Source organism: Lissotriton helveticus, chromosome 7, assembly GCF_964261635.1.
Source record: "Lissotriton helveticus chromosome 7, aLisHel1.1, whole genome shotgun sequence".
Taxonomy (NCBI): Eukaryota; Metazoa; Chordata; class Amphibia; order Caudata; family Salamandridae; genus Lissotriton; species Lissotriton helveticus.
The window spans coordinates 831,531,739-831,558,206 of NC_136068.1; the positions used below are offsets into that span (position 1 = coordinate 831,531,739).

General features: G+C 45.3%; 1 protein-coding gene across 1 annotated transcript in view; it reads right to left on the reverse strand.

Moving 5' to 3' along the window:
- ADAMTS2 (ADAM metallopeptidase with thrombospondin type 1 motif 2) overlaps positions 1-26,468 on the reverse strand; it is a 1,744,160-nt gene that overhangs the window by 61,644 nt on the left and 1,656,048 nt on the right. Inside the window, exons 20-21 of the mRNA XM_078653324.1 lie at positions 24,859-24,988; positions 1,481-1,570 (exon numbers count right to left, since the gene is read on the reverse strand). Coding sequence (XP_078509450.1) covers positions 1,481-1,570; positions 24,859-24,988 — 220 coding nt within the window. The remainder of the gene's footprint in view (positions 1-1,480; positions 1,571-24,858; positions 24,989-26,468) is intronic.

The following is a 26,468-nucleotide window of genomic DNA, read 5'->3' on the forward strand; positions in this document are numbered from 1 at the left end:
CTTAAAGGTTTAACAGTCATCAATATATTGTAACAGTTTAAACAACAGTTGCTTGTACATAACAGTATCAGTGCCACATATTTTTTTTTGTTTGTTACCTTTTTTTTGCTTTTTATACCTGACCATGAGATAACATTCACAGAAACCTTTAAATATGAGATCACATGAAAATGACACATTTTGATTTGCTACATAGTTTAAGATTGAAAGCTTCGAAACTGCCTTGTAAACAAGGCCATCAAAGGTATAATTGAGTAGGGTTGTTACCAATAGAGGAACAGTGGACCATTCATCATTTTTTACAGTCTCAGAAATGTCAAAATGTACATTTTCACCCCACCCAATTTACCGCTTTCAAGTAAAAACGGCTCTAAATGTGCATAGATTGCACATTCGGTATAGAGCGCAACCTAGTTCGCTTTTAGTTTGTTTGCGATCAAATGCAAAAATGTTGCATTGCAATACCAGTTTGGAGCGCCGCATAATTATGAGCAGAGCTATTGGCCAATACCGTTAGACTTCAAATTTAAGGCATTTTCCGAAACATTTTTAGCAAAGAAAGGCATGTCTTGTAAACTGAGGTAATTTGTAGTAACTACGTATATTTGCCAGTTCACGCTTAGATACGGGCACCCTCATTCACACATACATTTCACACCAAACATGCAAATGTTAAAAACGTCCAATGGGCATTGAGTATGAACCATATGTTGAACAACACAATTCTATGTAAATGGCACAGCAGTTCACACAAGTATAAAAATCTTCTCGTTTGTCCTTGGCCAAATTGTATAAAAAAGTGAAATAATATAGGATGTAAAATGGCATAGAAATACAGTATTAAAAATATAAACAGAACATAGGTAATTTTTCGAAACATCATGGCACAGCATTAACAGTAGAGCCAGCGTAACTGGAAATCTATATTCCCAAAAAAGAACTATGCAAATGCTTAAGGGAATAACAAAGCATTGAAAGAGACGAAGGTGAGAAAAAGGAGCAGAGAAGGCATTCTTTCATTCAGTTGAATTACCAGTTTGAAAAGGAGTGCAAGCAGCTTTCAGGTTGGTTTGCAAAGGGGAATGTTAGCACTGCAACATGTCATTATTGTGATGTGGTCACATGCACAATACATTCTCTTTCAAACTGAACTTCATGATCCAGCGAGAGCCTTTAGTCGTCATCACCTCAGCTGCAGGTAAGCTGACTGTACCTCCCCTGCAGAGGCCTGCAACATATTGTGGAGTTCAGACTTCCACATCCGTCCTCCAAGACCACTGCTTCCGGTGCCACAGAAGCTCCAGAGGAGAGAGATACTAAGCACTGCGGCCCAGTGGGAAAAAAAGATTCAGCCCAAAGTGTGATGTGAGCAGTCAGGGAAAGGTTCCATAAAGGGAGAGAAAGAGAGCAAAAGGCAAGGTCCATAGCCGGCGGGGCATGCACTTAAGGGCAAAGGCAGAGCTATAAATTGGTCTTTTACTTGAAGATATCATCTTGACGGGATAGGAGGGATCCGGTCGCGAAAGCCATTGTACTATATAGTTCTTCTTTGTGGGATCAGACGCATTTTCTGAAAAAGAAAATATATTGTTAAAAAAAACAATACTATGTTAAATCTTCAATTTTAATATTGTAATAATATTGACAACGGATATCTCTTTTTGAAACCTACATTACCTCCTCGTCCTGTCTTCCTCGCCACAGTAATTACACATGAGCCTCCAGCTCCACACAGAACTCCAAGCATAAAAAAACAGCGCTCTAGTCTCCCTCTCCCTCCTCCAAGATGGCCCCCAGTGGCTCCAGCCAATCCTATAAAGGGATACAGAAACAGCCAATCGACCTGTTCTTTTTTTCTGCACTTCTCCAAGTGCTGTGTTCCCTGCTGAAAAAAAATAATATAAACATACAATTTGACCCCCACACCTGTACTTGGAACTCGTTATTTGGAGAAAAACAATAATCAGGACAATTTCTGATTATGTAGGCTTATTTATTTTAGCCCTTGCTTTTTTTCAAAAGTATTTCAAATTTAAGAGTTGATGGATATTTTTTTTATTTTTTTAAGAGGGGCCTTCTTACAGTAAGAAGGCCCCTCTTAAAAAAATACGAAGAAATGATTGCGATATAATATTAATTTATTTATATCCATTCGCCTTCTTGTAAAAAATCTTTTTCTCATTAGAATCACTGTATTGTTTCATGATTGATATGTGTTATTAGTATAAATAATTTTTGTTGTTTTTTCACCACCTTAAGATACATCATCACTGTAAATAACGTGCAAAAAAATGTTTTGTATTGTATGACTTTGTGTATTTGTAAAAGAATGTGGAATTGTCAAAATCTTTGGTTTATGACTATTTGTGTAGTGTTTTTCTTGTACATATCAAAACTCTTAAATTTGAAATACTTTTGAAAAAAAGCAAGGGCTAAAATAAATAAGCCTACATAATCAGAAATTGTCCTGATTATTGTTTTTCTCCAAATAACGAGTTCCAAGTACAGGTGTGGGGGTCAAATTGTATGTTTATATTATAATTAATGGTCCAGCCCCCTGCACGACCCAGGACCTAACTCCTTTTGCTCTAGCAGTGTTCCCTGCTGGTCAGGTGAGTGGGGCTGGGGTCCTGCTTGAGCGGTCCCCTTGAGTCCTTGGGTATCTAGTTTGGGGGAAGTAGTTACTTCTAGTTATTGTTACTGTTTTCATGTTTTTCTAGGTTTATATGTTGTTTTCCCCCGTCTTCTGCCTCAACGCCTCTTGTCCTGCTTTAGCGGACGTTCGTGGCGTTTCCTTTCGGCTGGGGTCGTTTAGTACCTCGTTGTACAGGACGCCTGGTGTCCTGCTATGCCGGTTGTTTTATGATTGTTTGCGGCTGTGCGTCCTGCTGTGCGGACGTAGCGCGGCCGGGTACACTTGCTTTGGGAGCCGGAGGCTCCCGGTCGCATTTTATTTCCCTTTGTCGGGATTCTGCTTTTCTTCCCTGGTAAGCTTGCTGTGGGGGCCGGAGGCTCCCGGTATCTTTTCTTGTCGGATGCCGCATACGGGTGCATTTGTTGTGGGGTCCGGAGGATCCCGGTCAAATTTTTTGTGTCCTGCCGATTCTATGCATGTGGTGTGGGCGCCTTCGGGTCTCCGCTGATCCTGCCACACGCGACGGTCTGTGACTGTCTTTGCGTGTGCGCGCGACTTTCATGGTGATTTTCTGTGATTTCGAGTCAGACGAGGGGTGGTTTATTGGGTTGCCTAGCAACCTCTGGTCCTTTTTATACCGGGCATGTCGTCCTGCTCATTACCTGAGTTGTTTTCCACTTGTTTCACTCATGTATGGCTATACTGGAGCGTGGTTCTTCTGGTTTCCCTGCTCCTGGTTCCTGGACTGTGGCTTCTCGTTCAAGGGTGACTATTCCTTCTATGGATTTATTGAAGCAGTTGATTAATTCTGCTGTGGCTGCGACATTGCAGGGTCAGATGCCTGTTCCTCCTGCTGATAAGCGAGGATTAATGACGCTGCTGATGCTGGTTCGGGCACTATGGAGGACATTGTTGTCCGGGGTCGCTTTATTCCAGGTGCCGACCTGTTGGAGATGCTGGGTCACATTCGCAATTACTTGGTGTTTCCTTCTTTTATACCTCTGGTGGACGGTCTGTGTTTTCACAGTATCGGCGTCCTGAGCCTGATTCTTTGCCTATCCTTTCTTCTGTTTTAAGGGGACTTGGATATTGAATGGTATGAGGTGTACAGCGGCTCTTTTCCGCGTTTTTTATGTGAACGCTGTCCTCTGCTGGCCTTTGCTGTTGAATTCCCGTACTCGGTTGGGGTTGATTCCTTGATGGCCTGTTTATCCGCTCGAGGGGCTGTTGTTTCTGGGGATTCCTCTCCTGCGGATCCTGTGTATCGTATGGTGGATGGTGCGGTTAAGCGCACTTTTTCGGCTGCTTATTTTTCTGTCTGGGCTGCTGCCTGTTCCTCTTCCGCATTCCACTCCTTGCTTCAGTATTTTCAGTCTTTGGCTGGATTGTTGGCCCATGGGGTGGATGTATCTGCTGCTTTGTCGAGGATGGCGCAGCAGGTTCATCTGCTTTCTGATGTCCCTTTTTGGTTCGTTGGGGGCGGCGGCCTCTGCGGCTGGGTCTTCGATTGATGCGAGACGTCTTGTGTGGCTCCGCTCCAGGGGGACTGATGGGGCACAGAGGGGTCTCCTACTGGTGATCCCGTCTTCTGGGGTCTGGTTGTTTGGGTCCTCTTTGGGGGACATGGTGCTGTTGTCGGCGGATGATCACATGCTCCTTACTCCTGACCGTGATGGTTGGGTCCGAGCCTTTGGTGACCAGAGGGTTTTTTGGTCGTTCTCGTGGGGGCCGTGCTGGTCTGCCATTTCGTGGGAGGGGGCGTTGCCGGGGTGATCCTTCCTTTGTCTGTTCCGTGTTCTCCGGTGCTTCTGCCTCCTCCGCTCCCGCTTCGTAATCCTGGATTGTTCGCTACTGGTGTGGGTCCGGTTGGGGGTCGCCTCGCTTGCTTCATGGTCTCTTTGCGCGTGACTGTGTCTGCTCAGTGGGTGCTACAGGTGGTGTCCGGAGGTGTGCGTCTTGGATTTACCCTGACTCCCCCTAACTGTTTTCTGGTCCGCTCCTTGTCCGTGGGACGCTCTGAGGCGAGTGGCTTTTTTGGAGGGTGTCGGGTCCCTTGTTCTGTGGTCTGCTTTGATTCCTGTATCCGTGGATCGGTTGGGGTTGGGGGTTTCTTCCTTCCTCTTCCTGGTGTCACGTCGCACTGGGGGTTTCTGTTCTCCAGGGGAATTTCTGGCCTTCATGGGCTTCTATGCTGCTTTCTGCATTTGCCTGTTCACCCGGATTCTCTGAGGTTTCTCCGTTTCTGCGTCCTGGGTCATCGCTATCTGTTCCAGGTTTTGCCTTTGGGACTCTGCTCTTCGCCCTGGATTTTTGCTGAGGTTCTGGCTCCTATTCTTGGACATTCCCATGGGGAAGGCGTTGGTGTTTTTCCTTTTCTGGACGTTATTTGGATTTCTGCTTCTTTCTCTTCGGGGCGGAATTGCATGTCCGGAGGGTGTGCCTTGTCCTGACGCATCACGGCTTCATGGTGTATGTTCCGCGGTCCTCCCTGGTTCCGGCGCGGGACTTGATTTCGTTGGGGCTCTGTTCTTGACTCCGTTGGGGATGGTGTTCCTGCCCCCTGCTCGGATTCTGTCACTGTTGTCTGCTGTGCGGTCCGTGTTATCGGGGCCTTCTTCTCCTGTGGGCTTGTTGTTACGGGTTCAGGGACTGATATCTGCATCCTTGTAGGCCGTACCGTGGGCTCGCCTTCGCATGTATCCGGTGGTGTCCCTCATTTTGTTGCATTGGGTCCCCTGTTCCCTGGTTATGAGTCCGCGGATGTTCGAGTGGTCCTGGATTAGTGGTTGGACTCAGAGAGTTTGGCCTCGGTCTGTTTTGTCTTGTTCTCCGACTACATGGGGCTATAGCCGTCCTTTTGGGCCTGTTGGCCTTATCGGATCTTCTTCTGGTTCACCATGTGCGGGTCCGGACGGACATTCCGGTGGTGTTGTCCTATGTCGACCGTCAAGGGGGGTGCTGGGTTCATTCCCTCAGTTGCCTCGGTCGTCGGTTTTGTTGTTGGGCGGAGTTGCTCCTGGCGTCCCTATCTACGGTTTCCCTGCCGGGTCCGGTGGACGCTTTGGCGGATTCTCTGAGCCGGGTGTTTCCTTCCATGGGGTCTTTGTCCCTTCCACGGTTGCTGTTAGGGAGGTTACGGAGGATGTTTAGTTCTCCGGTTGTTGGCCTGTTTGCTTACCGGTACATTGCCAAGATCTGCTGCTTTTGCACGATTATACCTTACCGGGTTGCCTGGAGGGTGGACGTTCTGTTGTTCCTTTGGCCGGTGGATCTGTTGTATGCCTTTCCCCCTGTTCCCCTGCTTCCAGGGTCTTGCAGATGTTCAAGAGGGTGGAGTCATTTGTCCTTCTGATTTCTACTGGGTTGGATACGTCGCCCTTGGTATCCCCTTTTGCTGGCCTTGGCTGTGTCTCCGGCCTGGCCATTACCGTTCATACCTTATCCTCTTTTGGGTCCTCTTCTACCTCTGCCTGTGTTCCGGTCCCTGGGTCTACGGGCATGGCTCTTGGGAGGGGATCGATGATGCGTGCAGGTTGTTCTTTGCGGTTGCTGGCGTCATTCGGCAATCTCGGAGGCCTTCTACTCTTTCGTCCTGCGCTTCGCATTGGGGTGACTTTTCCTCTTGGTGTGGTGTCACGAGCTGCCATTGGGTTCTTTGGACCCTGCTCGTTTTTCTGGACTTTTTTCATGTTGGTTTCCTTTTGGGCTTGGCCGTTTCCACTCTCTGGGCTCAGTGGGACGCCATTCGGGCATTTCATGTCCTGCTTTTGGTTCAGTTTCGCCTTTGGTGGCTCTTCTTTGAGTCGCTTTTTTTGCTGAGTCCCCGTCCTATCTTTTGTTCTCCTTGGGACCTTTCTCTGATGTTGCGTTCCTTGCAGTCGGCTCCTTTAGAGCCTTTGGGGTCGGTGGGCCTGCAGTTCTTGACACTCAACGTGGTGTTTCTTGTGGCTGTTACATCTGCCGGGCGTATTGGTGTGATGGGTGCCTTCCTGCGGTCTGCTCCGTTTTGGTAATTTGTCTGATCGTGTGGTTTTGCGCCCTCCTCCTACGTTTGTTCCTTCGGTGAATTCTTCTTCTCACCGTTATGCTGATGTGGTTCTTCCGATTCTTTGTCCTGATCCTTCCTTGGCTGTGGATTGCCTTCTCAGCCTGTTGGATGTGCGTCGTGCTTGGTGGTTTGTTTATCTCGCACTTCTTCCTTTTGTGTTATTGACAATTATTTGTCAATTTTGGTTTGTCTTGTCGGGGCCTGACGCCCTCCCTGTCCGCTGTCAGTCGTTGGATTGGGAGGGCCATGCTGTTGGCTTTTGGTTCTGTTTCTGCCCTTCCCCCTCTTCCTGTTCGGGGTCAGTCCGCCTGATTTGTTTATGTGTCGTGGGCCTCTTTTGAAGGGTGTCCATGGTGGATGTTTGCCGGGCTGCCAATTGGTCATCCCCGCTTGCTTTCTTGTCCCATTGTCGCCTTCGGATTGGGGGTGTAGGTTCTGTTTCCTTTGCCTCTTCTTTGCTTTAGGCTGGGATTCCTTAAGGTGTATGTTTCTGTGGGATTTTTGTACCTCTTGTGCTTGGAATATGTTTCTCTGCATGATTCTGTGGAGTGTTTTCCTTGCATGAAGCTGATTGCTTTGGTATCGGCTCATGTGTAATTACTGTGGCGAGGAAGACAGGACGAGGAGGTAATGCCCCGGTTACTTACCGGTAATCTTCATTACTCCGAGTCCATGTCTTCCTCGCCACAGTATAGTTTCCCTTCCCTCCCGGCCCTGGTGGTGGCTTCATGTCTGCGGCTTGGTTTTTCAGGTCGATTGGCTGTTTCTGTATTCCTTTATAGGATTGCCTGGAGCCACTGGGGGCCATCTTGGAGGAGGGAGAGGGAGACTAGAGCGCTGTTTTTTTATGCTTGGAGTTCTGTGTGGAGCTGGAGGCTCATGTGTAATTACTGTGGAAAGGAAGACATGGACTCGGAGTAATGAAGATTACCGGTAAGTAACCGGGGCATTTACATTTAAAGTAAGAGAGCAATAAGATTACCTTTTTTTATATGGCTCTTCATGGCATATTTCTGCCACTTCTAAGCGTTGTAAATAAATAACAATAATATTACATTTAACAACTTAATTTACTCATTTAATGACACCCACCTGAGCCTGGCGAGAATCGGTCTTGTGACCTTCAGATCACCACATTTGTTCATGGAGATATGTTAGACCTTGTATCCCTGACGTGTTTTTCTCCTGTATATTTTTTTTGCTGTGTGCTGAATTTCGTTTTTGCTGCTCTAGATGCTTTGGGCACTTTGTCACTGCTGATCAGTGCCACAGTGCAAGTGATCCCTCTGTAAGTTGTGAATATGGATTGGTGTTTCAATGATTGGCTATTTGACTTGCTACTAAGTCCCTAGTACAGTGCACTGTGTGGGCCTGGGGCCCGTAAGTCAAATGCTGCTAGTTGGCCTGTAGCACTGATTGTGCCACTCACACAATCAGCTGTTCAAAGGGTTCTCAGAACTGCCACTGAAGTGTCTGCACGCAGTCTCTACTGCCATGTCGACCTAGCCAGTGCTCCCCCTTTTCAGGCTTTAACCTTCCCTTTTCTTACATGTGAGTCACCCTTAAGGTAGGCCCAAGGTACCCCTGTGGGCAGGGTGCGGTGTAGCTGAAAGGTAGGACATGTACTGATGTGTGTAACATGTCCCGATAGTGAACTACATTGAATTTCGTTTTTCACTATTGAAAGGTTATCTGTCCCTTAGGATAGAATGGAAGTTTATTTATAATATCTTATAAATATAACTTCCCATTGGGACACAATAGGAAGGTAAAGTTTAGTATGCCTGAACTCTGAATATAAAAATGCATTTATTTATTTATTTATTGAATTTGTAAGGCGCTCAGCTACCCAAAAAGGGGTTCCCCGGTGCCATGGCGGACAGGGGGCAAAAACAAACATGAGGCGGTTAGATGTAAATATTGATCAAAAAGCCAGGTCTAAAGAGTTCTGCGAAAGTGGGTATAGTCAGTTTCTTTACGAATGTTAGAGGGCAGAGTATTCCAGAGAGAAGGGCCTAGGCAGGAAAAAGATCTCCCCCCCATTCTGGAGAGTTTGACCCTAGGTACAACAAAGATGTTCAAGTTACTGGAACGTAAGTGGCGGGAAGGAACATGCGGACAAATAAGAGTTTGGAGGTATTGAGGTGCAGTACCTACCTTGATTTTGAACATATAGCTCAGGGCTTTGAACTTAATACGGTTCTCCACCCTGAGCCAATGTAAGTCACAAAGGTGTCTAGAAATAGGGGAGGCCCTGGGGATTCTGCATAAGAGTCTAGCTGCAGAATTCTGGACCAGCTGAAGTCTGCGGGTCACGGCCTTGTTTGAGCCCAGGTATAGAATGTTGCCTTAATCGAGTCGCGATGTAATGAGGGCGTGGACCACAGTTTTTTGAGTGGAGACAGGCGGCATCCATAGGATTTTCCTTAGCCATCTCAGAATGGTAAAGCATAGCGCTGTAACTTTAACAGCTTGCTGGTTCATGGACATTGAGTCGTCAATGATGACGCCCAGGTTCCAAACATGGCTAGTTGGTTTGGGAAGGTTGCCCATCTCAGTTGGCCAGTGAGAGGGGTTCCAAAGATCTCTCTGCTTGCCCAAGATGAGAACCTCAGTCTTTTCTCCATTCAACTTCAAGTAATTTTGGGTCATCCAGTTGGAAATACTCCTGAGGCCTTGTTTGAGACAGGAGGGCGCTAGGGTGTTGGAGTTGGAGAGGGAAAAAATAATCTGGGAGTCGTCCGCATAAGTGAAAAGAGTTAGACCAGCCTGGTCCGCAATGTCAGCCAAAGGTCTGACGTACAAGTTGAACAGAAGTGGAGGATTGAGCCCTGAGGCACCCCATGAGGTGAGGCGTGGATTTTGGAGCAAGCTGTAGCCGAGATGATTTGAAAAGTGCGGTTGTTCAAAAAGGAGATAATCCAAGATAGAGCAGAGCCGCGGATACCAGACGATTTTAGAGTGTGAATTAGTAGTTCGTGAGAGATGGTATCAAAAGCCTCACTAAGGTCCAGCAGAATGAGTGCGACTGTCTGTCCTGCATCAAGGTATTGACGTAACCTCTCAGTTAAGCATGGCCCAAAAATCCGTTCCGCTCGTGAAATTTGCGGATTTTTGGCAATTTGGCGATCCGTGAATCTTGAGAAATTGCTGCGAAGATTCGCAAATTCGCTCGCGGGCGGATTTTTTTTTTTTGATGGCCAGCTCACTCAAGGGACCAAAGTTACAGGTGCACACAGTCACTGGAGGCAAATCTTCTGGCCCTTTACGCAGCTGCAGTGTAGGAAAAGCACTATACATTTACCCAACGAGGTAGCACTTACTGATTAGCCAGTAGAAAGTACTCCAGTTGATTAGAGGTATTGCACATGACAAAACGGTGGCATCTTCGTGGATAACTATGCAGGGCAGGATTCATTCTGGCACAAGGGTCCTGTCACAAAAATTAAACCTCAACAGGAAGCACTTACAGATATAAATAAAGCAGGTGCCCGAGTTGAAGCTCAGATTCAGTAACGTTTTAATCAGCCCAAAACATTAGTAAGCACGACCGAGGCTGGGCAAGTGTGCTTTAACTCCATATCTGCCGTCGAAAATTAGCTGTAATACTCGAGGGAGGTCTTTGAATCCATGAGTTTCTCGAGCGCAATCCCCGTGTAGTTGCTGGACCAGGAGGCTGCTTTCTCCTCACCTGCTGCCCTGCTCGCTCTCTGACCATTTATACACAAGAGGCATGTTGACACGCATAGAAGCCCCGCCTGTTTGGCCCCGCACCACACACTAGCGGTATCAAACGTCTTCCCGCCCTTTCCCAACTATGATGGACAGCCCACTCAAGGGACCTCGGCACCTTTTGGTGCGGTGGCAAAGTTACAGGCACACATGGTCAGTGGAGACAAATCATCTGGCCCTTTACGCAGCTGCAGTGTAGGAAAAGCACTATACATTTACCCAATGAGGTAGCACTTACTGGATTAGCCAGTAGAAAATACTCCAGTGCAAATTGCAAAAAAAACAGCGAGTTTGCGGGAAAATCACCGAATTCATTGATTTTTTTTGCGATTTCACGCGAATTCACGGACCACAGATCAGCAAAATTCGCCCATAGTTACTCTCAGTAACTCCTAGTAGTGCAGACTCTGTGGAGAAACCAGCACGAAAACATGACTGGGAAGGGTGGAGAGAGTTGTTGGTTTCGGTGAACTGTGAGAGAAGAGAATGGACTTGTCTTTCCAAGATTTTGGAAAAAATAGGCAGGATAGAAATGGGTCTCTAATTGGTCAGAACTTCCGGATCAGCCGCTGTTTTTTTCAAAAGGGGGGTAACCATTGCATGTTTCCAGTGTGCTGGAACCATAGATTCTAGCAATGAAGCATTCAAAGTATTAAGAATCAGCTGCAGGTGGTGGGTATCCAATTGTTTCAAGTTGGTGATAGGGAGGGGATCTTTGGGCGAGACAGATTTTACTTGGTCCAAGATTATTTTGAGTTCATCAATGTTTAGGAGTGGCCAGCAGTCTAAATGAGTTGTAGGAGAAGGGGACTAGAGGGGGACCTCATGAAATGGGGGAGTGGTGAAGTCTGGAGAGGGTGAGATCAATGTTGAAGTTGCAGTTTGGGCCTGTGGAGGTCTGCTTAAGTTTAGGTTCGCCATCTCCAGATACATTTTTTCAATTTTATCGGTGAAAAATTGAGCAAGGTTGTCACAATGTTGATCATTTAGTGGTAGAGGGTTAGCAACGGTTTTAGAGCCTGCCAATTTTTTCACCACTCCGAAAACAGTTTTTGAGCGATTAGTGGCTTCTGTGATGGTTTTAGAAATAAAGGTGGCCTTAGCCGTGTTGCATAAATTGTGGTACTTATTACGTGCCTTGCTGTAACTGAGCTTCAGGTCAGGTGCATAGCTTCTTCGCCATTTCCGTTCTAACGCTTTGCATTTGGATTTTTCTGCTTTAAGGGAGTCATTAAACCAAGGTGCTGGGGAGCGATGGTTGATAGGTTTTTTATGAGAGAGAGGAAGACAGCGATCGATAGCATTGGAAAGCCAATTCTGTGTCTTTAAAGCAAGAGTGTCAGCTTGTTGGTCGGCCGAGGGGACATCAGAACATAAGGCGTTGTTTAGAGCAGTTAGGTCAAGTTTTTTCCAGTTCCTTCTAGGGGTCAACTGAGGTAAAAAGGGAGGAGTGGTGGAGGTAGGCAGAGTGAGGTTAAATTTGGAAAGAAAATGGTGGGACCAGCAGATGGGGATTGCGGGATTGCAAGTAATTTCGGAAAGACTGGAGAAAATAGGGTCCAACAGGTGGCCTGCTTTGTGTGTGGGACCGGAGTTAAGTAGGCTGATGTTTAGGGCAGCTAAATCGGCAATGAAATTACTGCATATCGTGTTGAAGAGGTCCTCTAGGTGTAAATTTAGGTCGCCGATGAGAGAAATTTTTTGGGAGCTCAAGTGTAGAGGGGTGATGTAGCTGGGTAAGGTGGTGGTCCATGGTGTCGGATTCCCTGGAGGACGATAAACAAGCAAACCAGAAAGCGTAAAGTTTGGATTGAGTGCTAATTTGAAGAGGGCGGCTTCGCAATTAGGGATATCTAACGGGTCAAATCGGCATTGCAGCCTGTTATTAAAAGTAACGCATCTTAGGTAAGCATGATTTTTATATTCTGTGTTTGAAAATACCACTTTTAGAAAGTACGTGTTTTCTTGCTTAGCCATCCTGTGTGCCTCTGCTGGGTTGTAGATTGACTGTCTGGCTTTGGAGTGACAGGGGCTGGGGATATGTATTCACTGTAGACAGCCACTGTGGGGGTTGAGGTGTGTCCTGTCTTTCCTGGATGAGTCAGTGCTGGGCTGAATAGACCTGGGCAGCATTTAGAGTGGGGGAACGAGATTTCCTTGCACCCGAATAGGACTGGTCTGCCTGACGCAATGCTGTCTCCACCTCCTTCCGGGAAGCTGGACCAGAGAGGACAGAACTGGTTTTGGCACAGAGCCTCTCTGCCACCAGAGAACAAAAGAAATGCTGTATAAATATTGGGGCCAAGACCCCAGAACGTTAGATCATTTCTGGAATTCAAAAGGAACCTTTGCCAAGGAGAAGAGCTGGAGAAACTGAAGGAGAAGTACTGCCCCTTCGTTGTGTGCTGTCTGGGGTTGGGCTGCAGTAGCTGTTTCTGCCAAGAAAAGGACAAGGACTTTGCAGTGTGCTGTGTCCCTTGCTTGAGGAAGATCTCCAATGGCTTGAAGTAGAGCTTGGCTCCTGTTCTGGGACAGCAAAGACTTCACTGACCTCTGGGTACCGCCTCTGGGACCGTGGTTTCTGTTGCCACAGAGAGGGAAAGCAGCTGACTCCATTGCTTGCACCATGACCTGTGGGCACCGCACTCCTCACCGCTTCACCACCTCACCCCGCCACCTTGGTCTCACTGACACCGTTGCTGCCCACTGACTTCGACATCCGTGACTGCATCGTGGTTTGGGGCACCTCTCATGAGTTGAATGATGCACCACCCCGTCCCACACCGCAGTCCAGACTAACCAACGCAGCTCCCAGTAACCGGCTCTATCACCTGCACCGTGACCTGCCCGCACCGCAACGAGCACTGCCTCACTCCGCACCGTAGCCCATCCCCGAGCTACCGCCTGCACTGTGGCTTGAGGGCTCTGCACACCGCACCGCTACACTTGGCATCACAACCGCAACGGTTGCCATGATCGGCCCGCACCAACGAGTGGGCTGCAACACAAAAGGTACTGTTTAGGAGTCTACCAATGCCACGACTAACACAGTGAAATGGAACTGTTGGATTCTGTTGTTTTCCCAACATGATATGATTGCCAATTGGCAATTTTCAAATGCAGTTTATTTTTTCTGTAATTGGTGAGGTATCGTCTTGATGAAAAACAGAATTGGCTGCTTATCAGCTGTCCAACACATTGTAGCAGCAAATTAAATTCAAATACACTTCTCAGTTGGCTAGCATTAACATGGATCCTGGCTTTTGAAGTAGTACTGCACCTGTCAATCCCAAGATGGTGGAATGCTGGCCACATAAGCTTCAGCACTATTTAAATTGTTGGGAGTGGAATATACTCTGCACTTCCTCATAGATGTAGACTGTCCTAATGTATTCCCCTTTACTGCTTTTCAGTTGAAGCACTTTATTTTTTGAGGTATGATCACCCAGCATGCACTGTATTATACTGTGTGAGACAGATCTTGACTGGGAGCAAGAGGCTGCCCTGGCAAAAATGTTCAAACCAGCCCACTCCCTCCTCTCTCTCTTTCTCTCTTTCCATCCATCAACTTTCTATTGCACTCCTTCACACTTTTGCCTCTCTAATCTCGCTTCGGTGCCTTTCTATTTCTCTCTCTCATTCCTGAGGCACCCGCTGCATCAGCTCCATCTATCTCCGGGGAGCTGGAGAAAGCCAGAGAGGCACCAGCAAAACCCTGGGCCTTTAAAAAAACTACCTCCAAAGGCTCCAGCTCCCTATTTACCTGGGATATTGCAAAAGGAGTAAATAGCCAGTGTGACCCTGGCGAGAGCAGTGGATGTACTGAGCAAGGAGCAAGGAAGGCCTCAAGCACCAAGACAGTCCTCTGGTGGTCCAGGGAAGCCTGCAGCCAGAAGGCAATCCTCTGGTAGCCGTATTGTAGTTCTCCTGGGGTCCAGGCAAGGCTCTACTAGCAGGGCAGTCCTCTGGGGAAGATGACAGTCCTTCTGGAGTCTTTCACAGGTCCAGGAGTGTACTGAGGAGTTGGTCTGAAGGTCCAATATTTATACCTGGCACCAGCCTTTGAAGTGGGAGGAAAACAAGGGATCTCCAACCTTTTCTGTACTGAGAGCTACTTATGCTCAATGAAACACATTGACAGCTACTAATATTATTAGTGTTGTATAATTTCAATTTTTTTATGTGTATTAATTCAACCAAGCAACAGCTTTCTATTTAATAAGCTGGGCTCCACACAGGTAAGCTACTCAGTGGTAGCTGGAGAGCTACAGTAGCTCGCGAGCTACTGGTTGGTGACCCCGAAGTCTTCCCCCACATCTGGTTATGGAATACTCGTTACTTCCTCCCATGCCCAGACTCAAGGAGGTCTAGGGTGACAAAGGACTAGTGTCAAGTTATTTGTGAGTGTGCTGAGGCTGTCCCACTGAAATGTAAGTGGGACAACGAACACGTCCGTTCCTCCCACCCTGGCAGGATGGCCTTTTGAAGGGAATTGGGTTACAGGTTGAGCGGGGTGAAACCCTACTCAAGCAGCAGTCAACTTTTCTGTTAGGGTGAAGTCAAAAGCAAACCCCAAATTAACCTATGCTTAACCCTTGCGTGCTCATGATGGAACAAAGCCATCATGAGCCACGGGCGGCGTGTGCTCATGATGGCATGGTTCCGTCATACTGCTGCTGCTCCGCCCACGCGGCGCTAATTCCCCGCGGGCGAATTATTGAGCGGGCGTGTTCATGACGGAACCACGCCAACATGAGCACACACCACCCGTGACTCATGACGGCGTGGTATCGTCAGCACGGAAGCACCACGCTCTCCCCCTAGCTCCCCCACGCCGCGGCAGAATTCGCGACACAGGGAAGGGTTAACACTCTAGAAGCTTGACACAGAGTAGTCAGGTTTAACTTAGATACAATGTGTAAAGTATTTATGCAGCACTTCGAACAGTAATAAAGTGAAAACACAACATAAGAACAATCCCACACCTATTTAGAAAAATGGAGGGTGAAATCAATATAGGGGTTTGTCTCAAGGCCAAGGCTTTTGGGAAATGCAACCTTTGGCAGAAAAAAGATCTGAAATGAAAGGCAAGCTTTGAATATTGTCTAAGAGTCTGGAAGTCAGGATAAGAATACAGCGTAATGACATGCAGCTTAGTCCATCATTGGAAACCGTCCCGACTATGCCTTCTAATGGTGAGCCTGAGAATGCAGGCAGTGCCCTGTAAGAGTGGTGTGCTGCCTACTGGCCTCCCCATGTAAATTAAGTACACAGACCTGGTGAAAATGTGTCTCTTTTTTTATTGTGAACATTATATTAATTGGTTTAGATATAATGATCCCTAACATCAGAACAAGTGCTTTCAGAAGATTACTTACTTTCACCTCTGGTGCACCCGTAACGACTGCAAAAATGTGTGTTACTATAAACAGGTAATTACAAGATAAAGGATGGCTACTGCCTACAGAGTAAGCAAGGACAACCTCAGCCTACATTTCTTCGTCGGTTTTGCTTCATCTGTCTTGAGGTTCTATCTGAGAGAAATACGCAAGATTTCTTACCTGAACAGACCCATGGACATTGAATTTGCCTAGTTTCAAATAAGCACCAACCCTCACAGTGAATTTAGGGAGAAAGGCAATGCTGCCTTTTACAGAGGCTTCTCTGAGGAGAGAAATGCTCCCACCTCTGGTTGTTTGGAAATGTAAACTTTGAGAATGCCCTCACACGGACTGGCAGTAGGCTGCTGCTCTGATTCAAAGGACTTTAAATACCAGCTGGAACATCCCTTCAGTTTATTGAAGATCTACAATAATTCTTATCTTTGTGGCCTCTGTTACAGTGATTCCTGTTCAAGGACCTGTGGAAGGAGGCTGGCTTAGTATATGGTGCACACTTACTTAAGTGAAGCACCCTGCACTAATCCAGACAACCCATATGGTAATTTTCGTGGTCTTAGACAACCATAGAAAGCTCTCTAAGTGGTAGCTGTGGAGAGCATCCTTTAGGCTTAGGCCAGAAGGAGTATAAAGCAGCTTGTTTTACCAGTACTAATTATATAGGATTGGTTAAGTGAAAAAGAACCATAAAGCATAGCTATAAAATATATTTATGTATTAAAACACTCACTAACACATTGCACACAATGCTTCAATAACAGAACAGGTAAGTAGCACAAATACACAGAGGTCTCCAGAGGGAGACCAAACCATATACAAAAAAAGTGGAATGCGACCCATGACGAAGTCGAGACTGGACCCACAAGACATAGAAGTGTTGGGGACCCAAGGAAGCACCCAAGGTAAGTACCCAGGAACCCAACAGAGGCTGTGTGAAGAGTGGGAACACAACCCCGTGATCAACACAAGTCAATGGGGAAGTCGCGTTTGCAGTTTTTAAGAAAAAGGACCCTTCCCAGAGGACCCTGAAGAAACCCAGTGGAAGATGGAAGGTTAGAGAGTCATCCCACCCTTGGATACTACGTGAACCAGGATACCTACACCTGGGAAGCTGGGTGCATAGGTGCAAAGTGACGTCAGAAACCGCCATAGACCACAATTGAGGGCTTCAGTAAAGATGCAGCTGGCGAAAACGACAAAAGAGTCAGGTGGAACCCAAAGGTGGATGGAAGTTGAAAAGTACCTGCAAGCAGAGGGGACAGAGTCTATGCTACTCAGGAGTGACCAGGAGGCACAGAAAACGAATGCCCACCGATGTTGGTAGATGCAGGAGAGTTGATGAGACCTTGGCGCTGCAGCTGTGTGAATCAGGCGATGCTGTGGAAGACCAAGAGCCATTCACAAGCTGTTCCATGGTGGATGTCAAGAGTCAGGGGGTCGATATCCACTGGGGGCACCAACAAGCCTTGGCAGTGGCAATAAATGTAGCAAACAAAAAAGGTGAAATGTTGGGACCAGAAAGGTCCAAGGGACTCACCACGACCAGGTAAGTCAGAGTAGGCCCCGAGCAAACAGATGAGCTCACTGGAGCTAAAGAAGACCCTCAAGAGCACCCACAGGCCAGAGGCACAGGAGTCCCAAGAGGACCTCGAGCAGCTCACCAATGATGAAAGCCCTCGGTGCAGAGGATGTGGTGAGGATAAAGATGGTAGCAGGAGATGCTTGAGGCTGGAGCTACTTGGAGCCTGGAGATCTATAGAGGAGAGACTCAACGATTCTTGGCAATGGCAAGTCATTGTGGTGCACAGGTGTACTGCACCAGTTGTTCTGACGAGGGATACTGGCTTCAAACCTGCTGTGAAGACTGTGCAGGCCTTGAGGGAGTTGCAGAACCACCACCCATGATCAGCAGACCGGTCAGCTGCGGTGCAGTGCCTGCAGATACAGGGGAGTGACTCTTTCACTTCAAGGGAGATTCCTTCGGGTGTCTTGGATGTCTACAGGCCTGTAGAAGAACCTGTATTGAGCACAGGTACAGACGACGCAGAAGGATGGCAGGACGTCGAGACCAGGAGTAACAGGTGGCTTCCCAGTTGCAGTCTCGGTTCCCAAAGCTAAGTCCAACAAAGTCCAAAGTCCAAAGTGCCCTGACAGTTAACCATGAAGTGGTTTTGGATCTGAATCTTGTCCCATGATGAATTTAGGGACCCATCCACAGGCAAGCCCTTGAGTCCCCTAATGAAAGGGTTGCGACGATTCAGAGGTCCCTCCTAGAAGAGGGGCTGGACAGTGGGGAAGATACTCCCATGTCCTTTGTCAAGTTTCATGCCAGAGCAGGAGCCAACAGCTCCCAGAATTGATTCCAACTAGAGTATGCAAGGAGGGCATAAAATGTGCCCCTCAAAGCAGTCTAGTGGCTTTGGCAAGCATCCCCACCTTGGCCCAATACACTAAATCCTGTCTGGTAGGTGGTGGCACCTCACTGTGACAGGAAACCTATTGTCCTACCTTCCCCTGCTCAAGCTTGGCTCAGCAGCAGGAGGGCAGAATCGTGTGTCTGGGCGGCAGCAGCCATAGCTTGCTGTCCGGGTCTAGAAGACGGTTACCAGGAGCACTGTGGGCTTCCTGTAGGGGCCCCACAGTGCATGGAATCATACCTCTAACACCGTTTATGGTATTGGGGTATGATTCCAACATGTATGATACCAAACATGCCAGGGTCCACTACAGCCAGTTTAGAGTTAGCCATCGCATAATGACGAATGGTCACTCTATGTATCATAATGGCTGATGCACTTACAACCCAGGAAAATGGGTTCTGAGGGTTATGGGGGTGTCCTGCTCATGCAGGCGCACCCTCACACTTATAACCGAACACCTTGCCTTCAGGATTGGAGGACCTGCCTTTTGGGTGACTTAAAGGCTTTAAGTTCAGTGACCTCAGATACAAGTAAACTTATATCTGTAGTAAGTGGTGCTAGCACTATCTTACACAAGCTGCAATGGCAGGCCCATAGTCACGATTTGAATGGTCTCCTATGGGTTGCATAATACATGCTTTAGCCCATGGGGGACACCTGGGGTACCTATGCCCTGGGTACCTTAGTACTATGTACTAGTGACTTACAAGCATACACCAGTTGCCAATCTGGGGGTACCTAAGTACTCATCATGGTCCAATTTAGGGAGGAAGCACAGAGAATGGTATCCTGATTAGCAGGATCCTAGTCAGACTAGGCAGAAAACAGAATGACACCAGCAAAAAGTTGCGGTGACCAAGAAAGCAGATCCTACTCTCCTACACCTGTATTTTGGCCATTTCCCTAAAGCTAGGACTAAACTTAATGCTCTGCTGAAACTCTGCAGGCCAGCCATGCAGTTGGCCTTGCCCGTATGGAGGCCCTCGGCTAGTCAAAGGAGTCAACACATCTGAGACACAAAAAACACTGTTTTGGAAATGACCATCTTTTTGCATGATGTACCCCCAGATTTGTTACTTGACCATTTTTGTTGGCTGTAGAACCCTGTGCACTTCACCCCTGCTACCCAATGGTAAAATACCTGCGCCCCACCTTTGAACATGATGACATTGGCATGTACCTGATTTACATATTAAACTTACTTATAGGTCCCTAGTACATGGTACAAAGGTATATACAAGGACTGTAAGTTAAATATCATAAGTGGATTTCAGCACCCGTTGTGGCATCCACCAAAGTGATTCTGCAAACATGACTGCATGTCAACCATATACAGCCGTTTTAACACTGGAATTTTGAACAGCCAAAATAACCTCACAACAGGCTTAAACCTTTCTTTTAAATGTTAATATGTCACCCCAAAGTAGACCTTACTGCCTTTAAGGCGGGGTGCATGATATTATAAAGTGTGACATGTAAAGATTTAATGTTAGAAATGTCTATACAGTGGTGAAAAGTCCTCAAAAGCTATTTTCACTGTAGCAGTGTTGGCGGTTCCAAAGGAAAACATTGGGATACAATATTACCTTTAATAATGTTATCTCCGACTGGGAAACAATAACAAATTTCATTCTTGGACTTTTTAAAATAGTTATTACAAGCCCAATTTACTGGTGAACTCTGATTTGTAATACATATTTTGGAAAATGGTACTTTGGAAAGTTACATTTCCTCTTCCTAAAGCCTCTGATGGCCCATTGGCACGAGTTTCAACTGCCACCCAGGAGCTAAAAAGTCCCATTGATTAGGTGTGATCTTGCTTTCAGAGCTTAGACAAAGGTCTTTGATTTGGGGAGGTGTTCTGTTCCTCTGTAAGGATGACCATATGGGGCGTGACCAGAAACCTGATTATGTTCAAAGAAGCTTGCTGTGTCACAGGTAAATGTTAGCTGACACGTGTGTCCCCATCAATCTAGTCACCAATCCCAGTGAGAGCGGAGCTGTCTCCAGAACTCGTTTAGAGTGAACACAGAGGAGGGGTGGCTCATTTCCCTGGGCACACCTTTGAGGTGAGCACACAGGTTCTGCACAAGTTAGAAGGGTTTCACCATCTTGAATTGAGGCAGAGAGGGGTCCTGGGAACTTTTACCCTATTAGATACGGAAGGTCAAGCAGTCATCCCCACAAACAGATTGGTGCCAGTTTTAAATGGGACACCCAAAGTATCCTCCACAGAAGACTATCAGGAAGAAAAACAGAAAAGGATTAGTCGGGATGTCTGTGACCTGAGAAGAGTCTAGAAGCCTGGACCTGTACTTCCACTTGTACCCAGGACAAAGAAGTGGACTCCAAGGGTTATAAGGATGACCTCCTGTTCAAGTAACATGGACACAACAAGCTACAAGAGACCCTTTGGGTAACTGCCCAACTGATCTGTTCCAACTGGACCTGCCCTACACTTGCTTTGCCATGCAGAGGTTCAGCACTCAGCTGAAGTTTGTTCTAGCTAGAGCCAAACAACTTGAATCCGTGCCTGCATGGTCCTAGTGAGTGCCCTCATACCTGTCGGCTTATAGATCAATTGTTAGTGCTGAGGTTTTTTAAGTGTGTGTCTACTTTATGGATGGTGACATTTAATTTTGTGACAAACCCAACATCTTTGACATCTGAATATAAAAAACGTTCTCTAGTTATGATTCAACAGTGTTGAGCTGCCTGCTACTTTTTGTATGTCCAATTGTAATGTGTCTAAAAAAAGCACATTTAAGCATTTTCAGATCTCTGAAAAGTATCTTAGTTACCATTAGAGCAAGATTTAGTCACAGGTACTAATTAACTTTTAGTGTGTCTGTGAATAAAAGTTGTTTTCCTTTAGCACAATTAATTAATCTACATGAACACATCGGCAGTTTATATTCTTAAAAGCATACTTAGTATTTTCTTTCCATTATTATATGAACTTTTTTCTACAATTGCTTGGTGAGGCAAATCAACAGCACTTTGTTAAATCAACTACGTTTTTTAGATTACCTGAAAAGGCAGGTTATGAACAGGGGCTTTAAAAAGTTACCAATGCCAAAGATAATGAACTCAAGCACATGTCAAATCTAGTTAACACCCACTGACCATCATTCTCGAAATTAAGTCAATTTTCTGATGTGTTGCGTTAGGTGACGCCATCTTTGTTGTTTGGAGAACAGTATATTTATTGTAATTTATTAAGTAAATGGTGGTTTGTCAGACATCACATTCCAATTCAAGCAGGCATGGATGCCTCAAAATTATCATCAGTTATTTTACAGTGCTAAATATGGGTGCAGCTCTTTGTAATATTTATTGAGCCTGCTACCACAAGGGGTCTAAGATGGTGGCACGCATCTAGGAGCTGTGTTATGCAAAAGCCATCAAGGAATCGTTTAACTCCTATAAGAAATAATAGCCAAACAGAATTTCAAGATGGCTACCTGACACCATTAGCTTTGCCAATGTTGGTGCTGCAATTGTGTATGTATTAGCAAAGCCAGTACTGGCAAGGAAAATATACTGTTTCACTGCTTCTGGTGTTATACAATGAGAAAAACTCACAATCAAACCAGATAAAAACAAAATAGATGAATTCGGCCGCCTCAAGAACAAGAAAGTGCTTTCATGCACTATGGACCCCAAGACATCACCTGGGCCTCGAAATATAACTATTTGGGGTGTGATTCACGGAATCCATCTGCCCATAAAGGAACAATAAAGAAGAAAGCAACAGCAATCATTTATGGCCCAGTTGGTCTCAATAATAAATTAAAGAGTCCAGCTGCTGAGGGAATAATAAAGGTAACTCAAGCCTCCATTCTTCCTGCTCTACAATATGAGCATCAAGCCTTCCCTGGTGCATGCCCAGAATGTCTGGAGCAAGCCCAGTGTCTTGGATACAAGAAAATGTTCCAACTTCCGAGATTTCTCTGCAGAGCAAAGCTTAGACTGGAACTTGGCCTGGTGAAACAATCTCTAATCATAGAAGCAGACTTTTTGAAAATGTATATTCGTGTGTTAAAAGCACCAGAAAAACTCACTTAAGGCTTGTCTCAGATCCATCTTTGAGAAACTAGGATCTCCATGGAACAGACAATTACAGAATGCAATTGAAACCCCTACAATAAATCCAGCAGCACTTGGACTTGATGCTATATCCTACATGAAATGGAAAAATACCATAAATAGACAGGTATGAATGGCAGGGCAGAACTGGCCATAGCTGGCACCGGGCGTTTCCCCAGTGGGCCGCCAGGGTAGGTGCCGGTTTTGGGCCACAGGGGGGCCGTGTTTGTTACTGGGGGTCGGCAATATTGCCCCCCTGTAACAAAATCGTTCGAAACCAGCCCTTACAAACAGCTCGGCCGGACCCCATCAGCCTCGCAGGGGGGCCGGCTGAATTGTTTGCCAGGGCCGGTTTCAGGTCCCAGTCCGGCCCTAATGAATGGCCTCATTCCACCAAGATCATGCTACTCTAAAAACCTTGGAGATACTATGCCCATTAAACTCCTTGTATTTGGTTGCAAAACCCAGCCCTACCTAGCTGCCACCATCAGTCGTAGAACATGGGAAGAGATCATGTATATGCGCATTTTTGGCCTACCAATATCAGATTTCAACCAGGCATAGTCCATTCAGGGCAAAGGAGCCGCATGTAGACTATGCGAATACAAACGAGAGTCTTGGTTGCATCTTCAATGTTACTGTCCCGCCATGACTGCAGAAAGGAGAGCCTTACTTTGCATAGGGGCATCCGCAGTCAGCCTTTCCCAATCTGATATTACCATTCTTCCACATTGTGGGAAATTTGTGAAACAACTTACACACACATTTCAGCTACATCATGGTCCCTTCCAATCGTGGCACCAAGTCCAGAAACTTATGACGGACTACTATGCAAGGAAAATTAATCAAATCAAACCAGCTCTCCACGTCAGTTTTTTAAAGGAAAAGGCTTAGGAACATGAACAATTCTTGACATTTCCACAGGTAAAATTTGTGGGCCTTTCTTGGCTAATTTGATAGGGAGGCCTGTTTTGGAGAATCTGACCCCCTTTTTAAATATACTGTTTCATTTATTAATTTAAAGATCTTAAAAAATGGATCTTTTACGATGGACACGGAAATTGTTTTTATGCCAGTCTGACCCACAAAAAATCTTTAAATGGTTTTTAAAACATACGCATACCATGCACCAGCACTCGAGACGGGGAGTCTAAAATCACAATTAGGCTCTGGCGCAGTAATTGTAACTGCAGCGCATATCATCTTAAAGCTAACAGACCTATGGTTATAGAGTCTGGCTTTTTTTAATGCTGAGAACTGGTTATATACTACACATTGTATTCTACTATTTCTATACCCTTTTTGGATTTTACCAGCTTGAATACACATGAAGTAAGCAATTTGCTGTTATTGATATACTTTTTTTACACATGAGGCTTAATTTCATTAATAATGTTATGATGACACGATAATGCATATGTTAAAGTGGGTTTAAACAATATTACCTGGTTACGATGGGATAATTGGCATCTACACATCCGAAGGGCAAAAAATTAGCTGTTTCTCTCTTTTTCAAGTGTTTATTTATTTTGTAATGGTTTTAAATAACTAATACAAATAAAGTTTGCTTGCATGCTTCTGGTGCTTGACCCAAGAAAGATATTGTGGAGATTATAAACATATGGAATACGGAGGTACAGCTTAGTAAGAACTGTTATCCATGCGCCCGAACATTTTCAGAACAAAATACACCCTAGTATTGGAACCTTGCCATGTGCTTCCATATATTAGTATGTCGTTCTGATAGAATTACGGATTTGATATTCTCCAGCATAGAGGAAATTTCTCTCTAGAAAACTAACAGCAGAAAAAGTCCAAAACGCAAAATTAAATAAAACATTTTTTAAAAATCCTTGACAAAACATTTTGGGTGGAAAAAACAGAAGACTGTGAGTTTCTGCCGAAGTCCTAACATTCCATTTTAAAAACTGAGGGCCATATTATCAAGAAAGGGTGATACATTATCGCCGCATTTATCGTCAGGAAACTGCCGATAAAGCGGCGATAATGGGCTTGATAATATGCCCTTGTGAATTCCCATAGAAGTCCAGGTTAACACCAGAACCTGGGCTTCTATGGTAATTCACAAGGGCATATTATCAAGCCCATTATCACGGCTTTATCTGCAGTTTCCTGCCGATAAAAGTGGCGATAATGTATCGCCCTTTCTTGATAATATGGCCCTAGGTCTTAGAAATTGAGGACGGTAAATAAGTAACGCTGAGCAGATAAATACTACATGATTAAAATCCTGTACACCATGATTATAAAGGTTACAAACATTATCCTTATTCAATTACTTTGTCCAACTGGTGATTAGAATTTTTAGTGGAATAATATTCAAACACAGCAACAACAAAATCACCTATTGGCATTACACACATAATGTAGGATACATTCAGTGTACTAGATCATGAATGCTTTTTTACTTTATTTAGCTAAAATAATGCCATAGAATGAAATTACAGTTACACAATGTGGTACATGGATTTTACCCTTGCAGAAAGGTTACAAAACCAGCTTGTTACTACTTACTCTGACATGAAGGTAATCGGCATATCCGAAGCATGTCTGGTTTATCTTCATTACACAATCCGATTGTGTTGTCTGTTGTTCTACACAGCACCTGTCTCTCTTGTGTTCCATTTCCACAGGTCACTGAGCACTAAACCAAATGGGAAATCACACTTTTAATAATTTACTTAAACATAAGAATTTTAAATAAAATAATAAGTCCCCCAAAAAATATGAATTTAATGCAAATGTAAAGTAAATTGATTTAAATAAAATAACTTTTTCAAATACATTTTTTTTTTCTCTAGTATACTTCTTAGAATACATTAAAGCAATTACAATCTATACAACAAATATTTTAAATGACATCTTAAAGTATCTGTCCATGTCACTCTGGATGGACTGCTGTGTGATGTGGTGTGATACCCAACACGTACTTTTGTCTATCGACCGCACCTCTCATTTCAGACAAGCACTGCTTGAGAACTAATTCTCAGTCATCTTTTTCTCTTTTGAATTAATGTCATCTTGCCATTGCTCTATACAGCGTTCCGTGTGTGCCATTCGCAAGAGTAAACTAACAAATTCGTATCATCTTTCCAAATTCGGATCCACTCTTGAAAGCATTTCCGAAATATTTGTGGTACTGTCTTTTTTTGTAAGGCGGCTTCATCGAAATACACTGCCTCTGAAGAATGTTCAGCGGAAGTGCGCGCTCCATTGCCTGAGGGGCAGCTGCATCCAACCATCATAAACTCTTCCGAAATGCAGTATTTAATAATAAGGGACTATTTTGCATCTAATCGTCCTTCTATTAGAAAGATAGAGGAGCCTTTTAGTAAGAGATAATCATGAACAAATGCAAGGAGGAGAAAGAGCCACACAAATCTCAAGTATGTTGGGCAGAGAAGCATCAGGAAGTAGGACATAGATAGGCGGACTATGGGCCAGATGCATTTGCAAAGGGTCCATAAAAAGTCTACTTCATAGAATCGGGCAGTTTTGCAACCACAGATAAGCTTTCTGTATGCACAAACCACACATTTTGATTCTGTAACAAGCTATAAAGGTCCCATGTGCCACTGCCTACTCCTAAAATTCCTTCTGCATAGCACCAAGATGCTACCTTGGCTCTAAGTACCACTTTCATTCATTCATCCATTCGTTCGTGGCTTCTCCTAGGATACTTCCTTGCCCTTCTTTGAGTTACAGTAATGTCTTTACTTTTAGGGGCTGAAGCTAGGAATCGGCTCTTTATCGACATAGATTGGAATTATTACAAGCGCACAAGGTTTAAGGTGATTGCTGCTGCGTATAAGGTATGGAAGGCAATAAGGAAGCAATGTAATATTGGAAGTGTGTCCATTTATACCCCATTAACTGCACCGATCCTGCACCCCAGTATTTGCTGGGATCGCATAGTGGTCAACTGGCGCTTAAGAGGCTTAATAACAGTTGGAGATCTCTATAATATAGATGGGTTGAAATCTTTCTCCCAATTGAAGGAACAATATCAGTTGTCCACTTCGCACTTTTTTAAGTATCTGCAGTTGCGTGAATATCTGACTAAATTGAACATAGTGAACGTGGCTAATCCTCTTATTGAGGCAAATCAAAAACGTGCACGCATC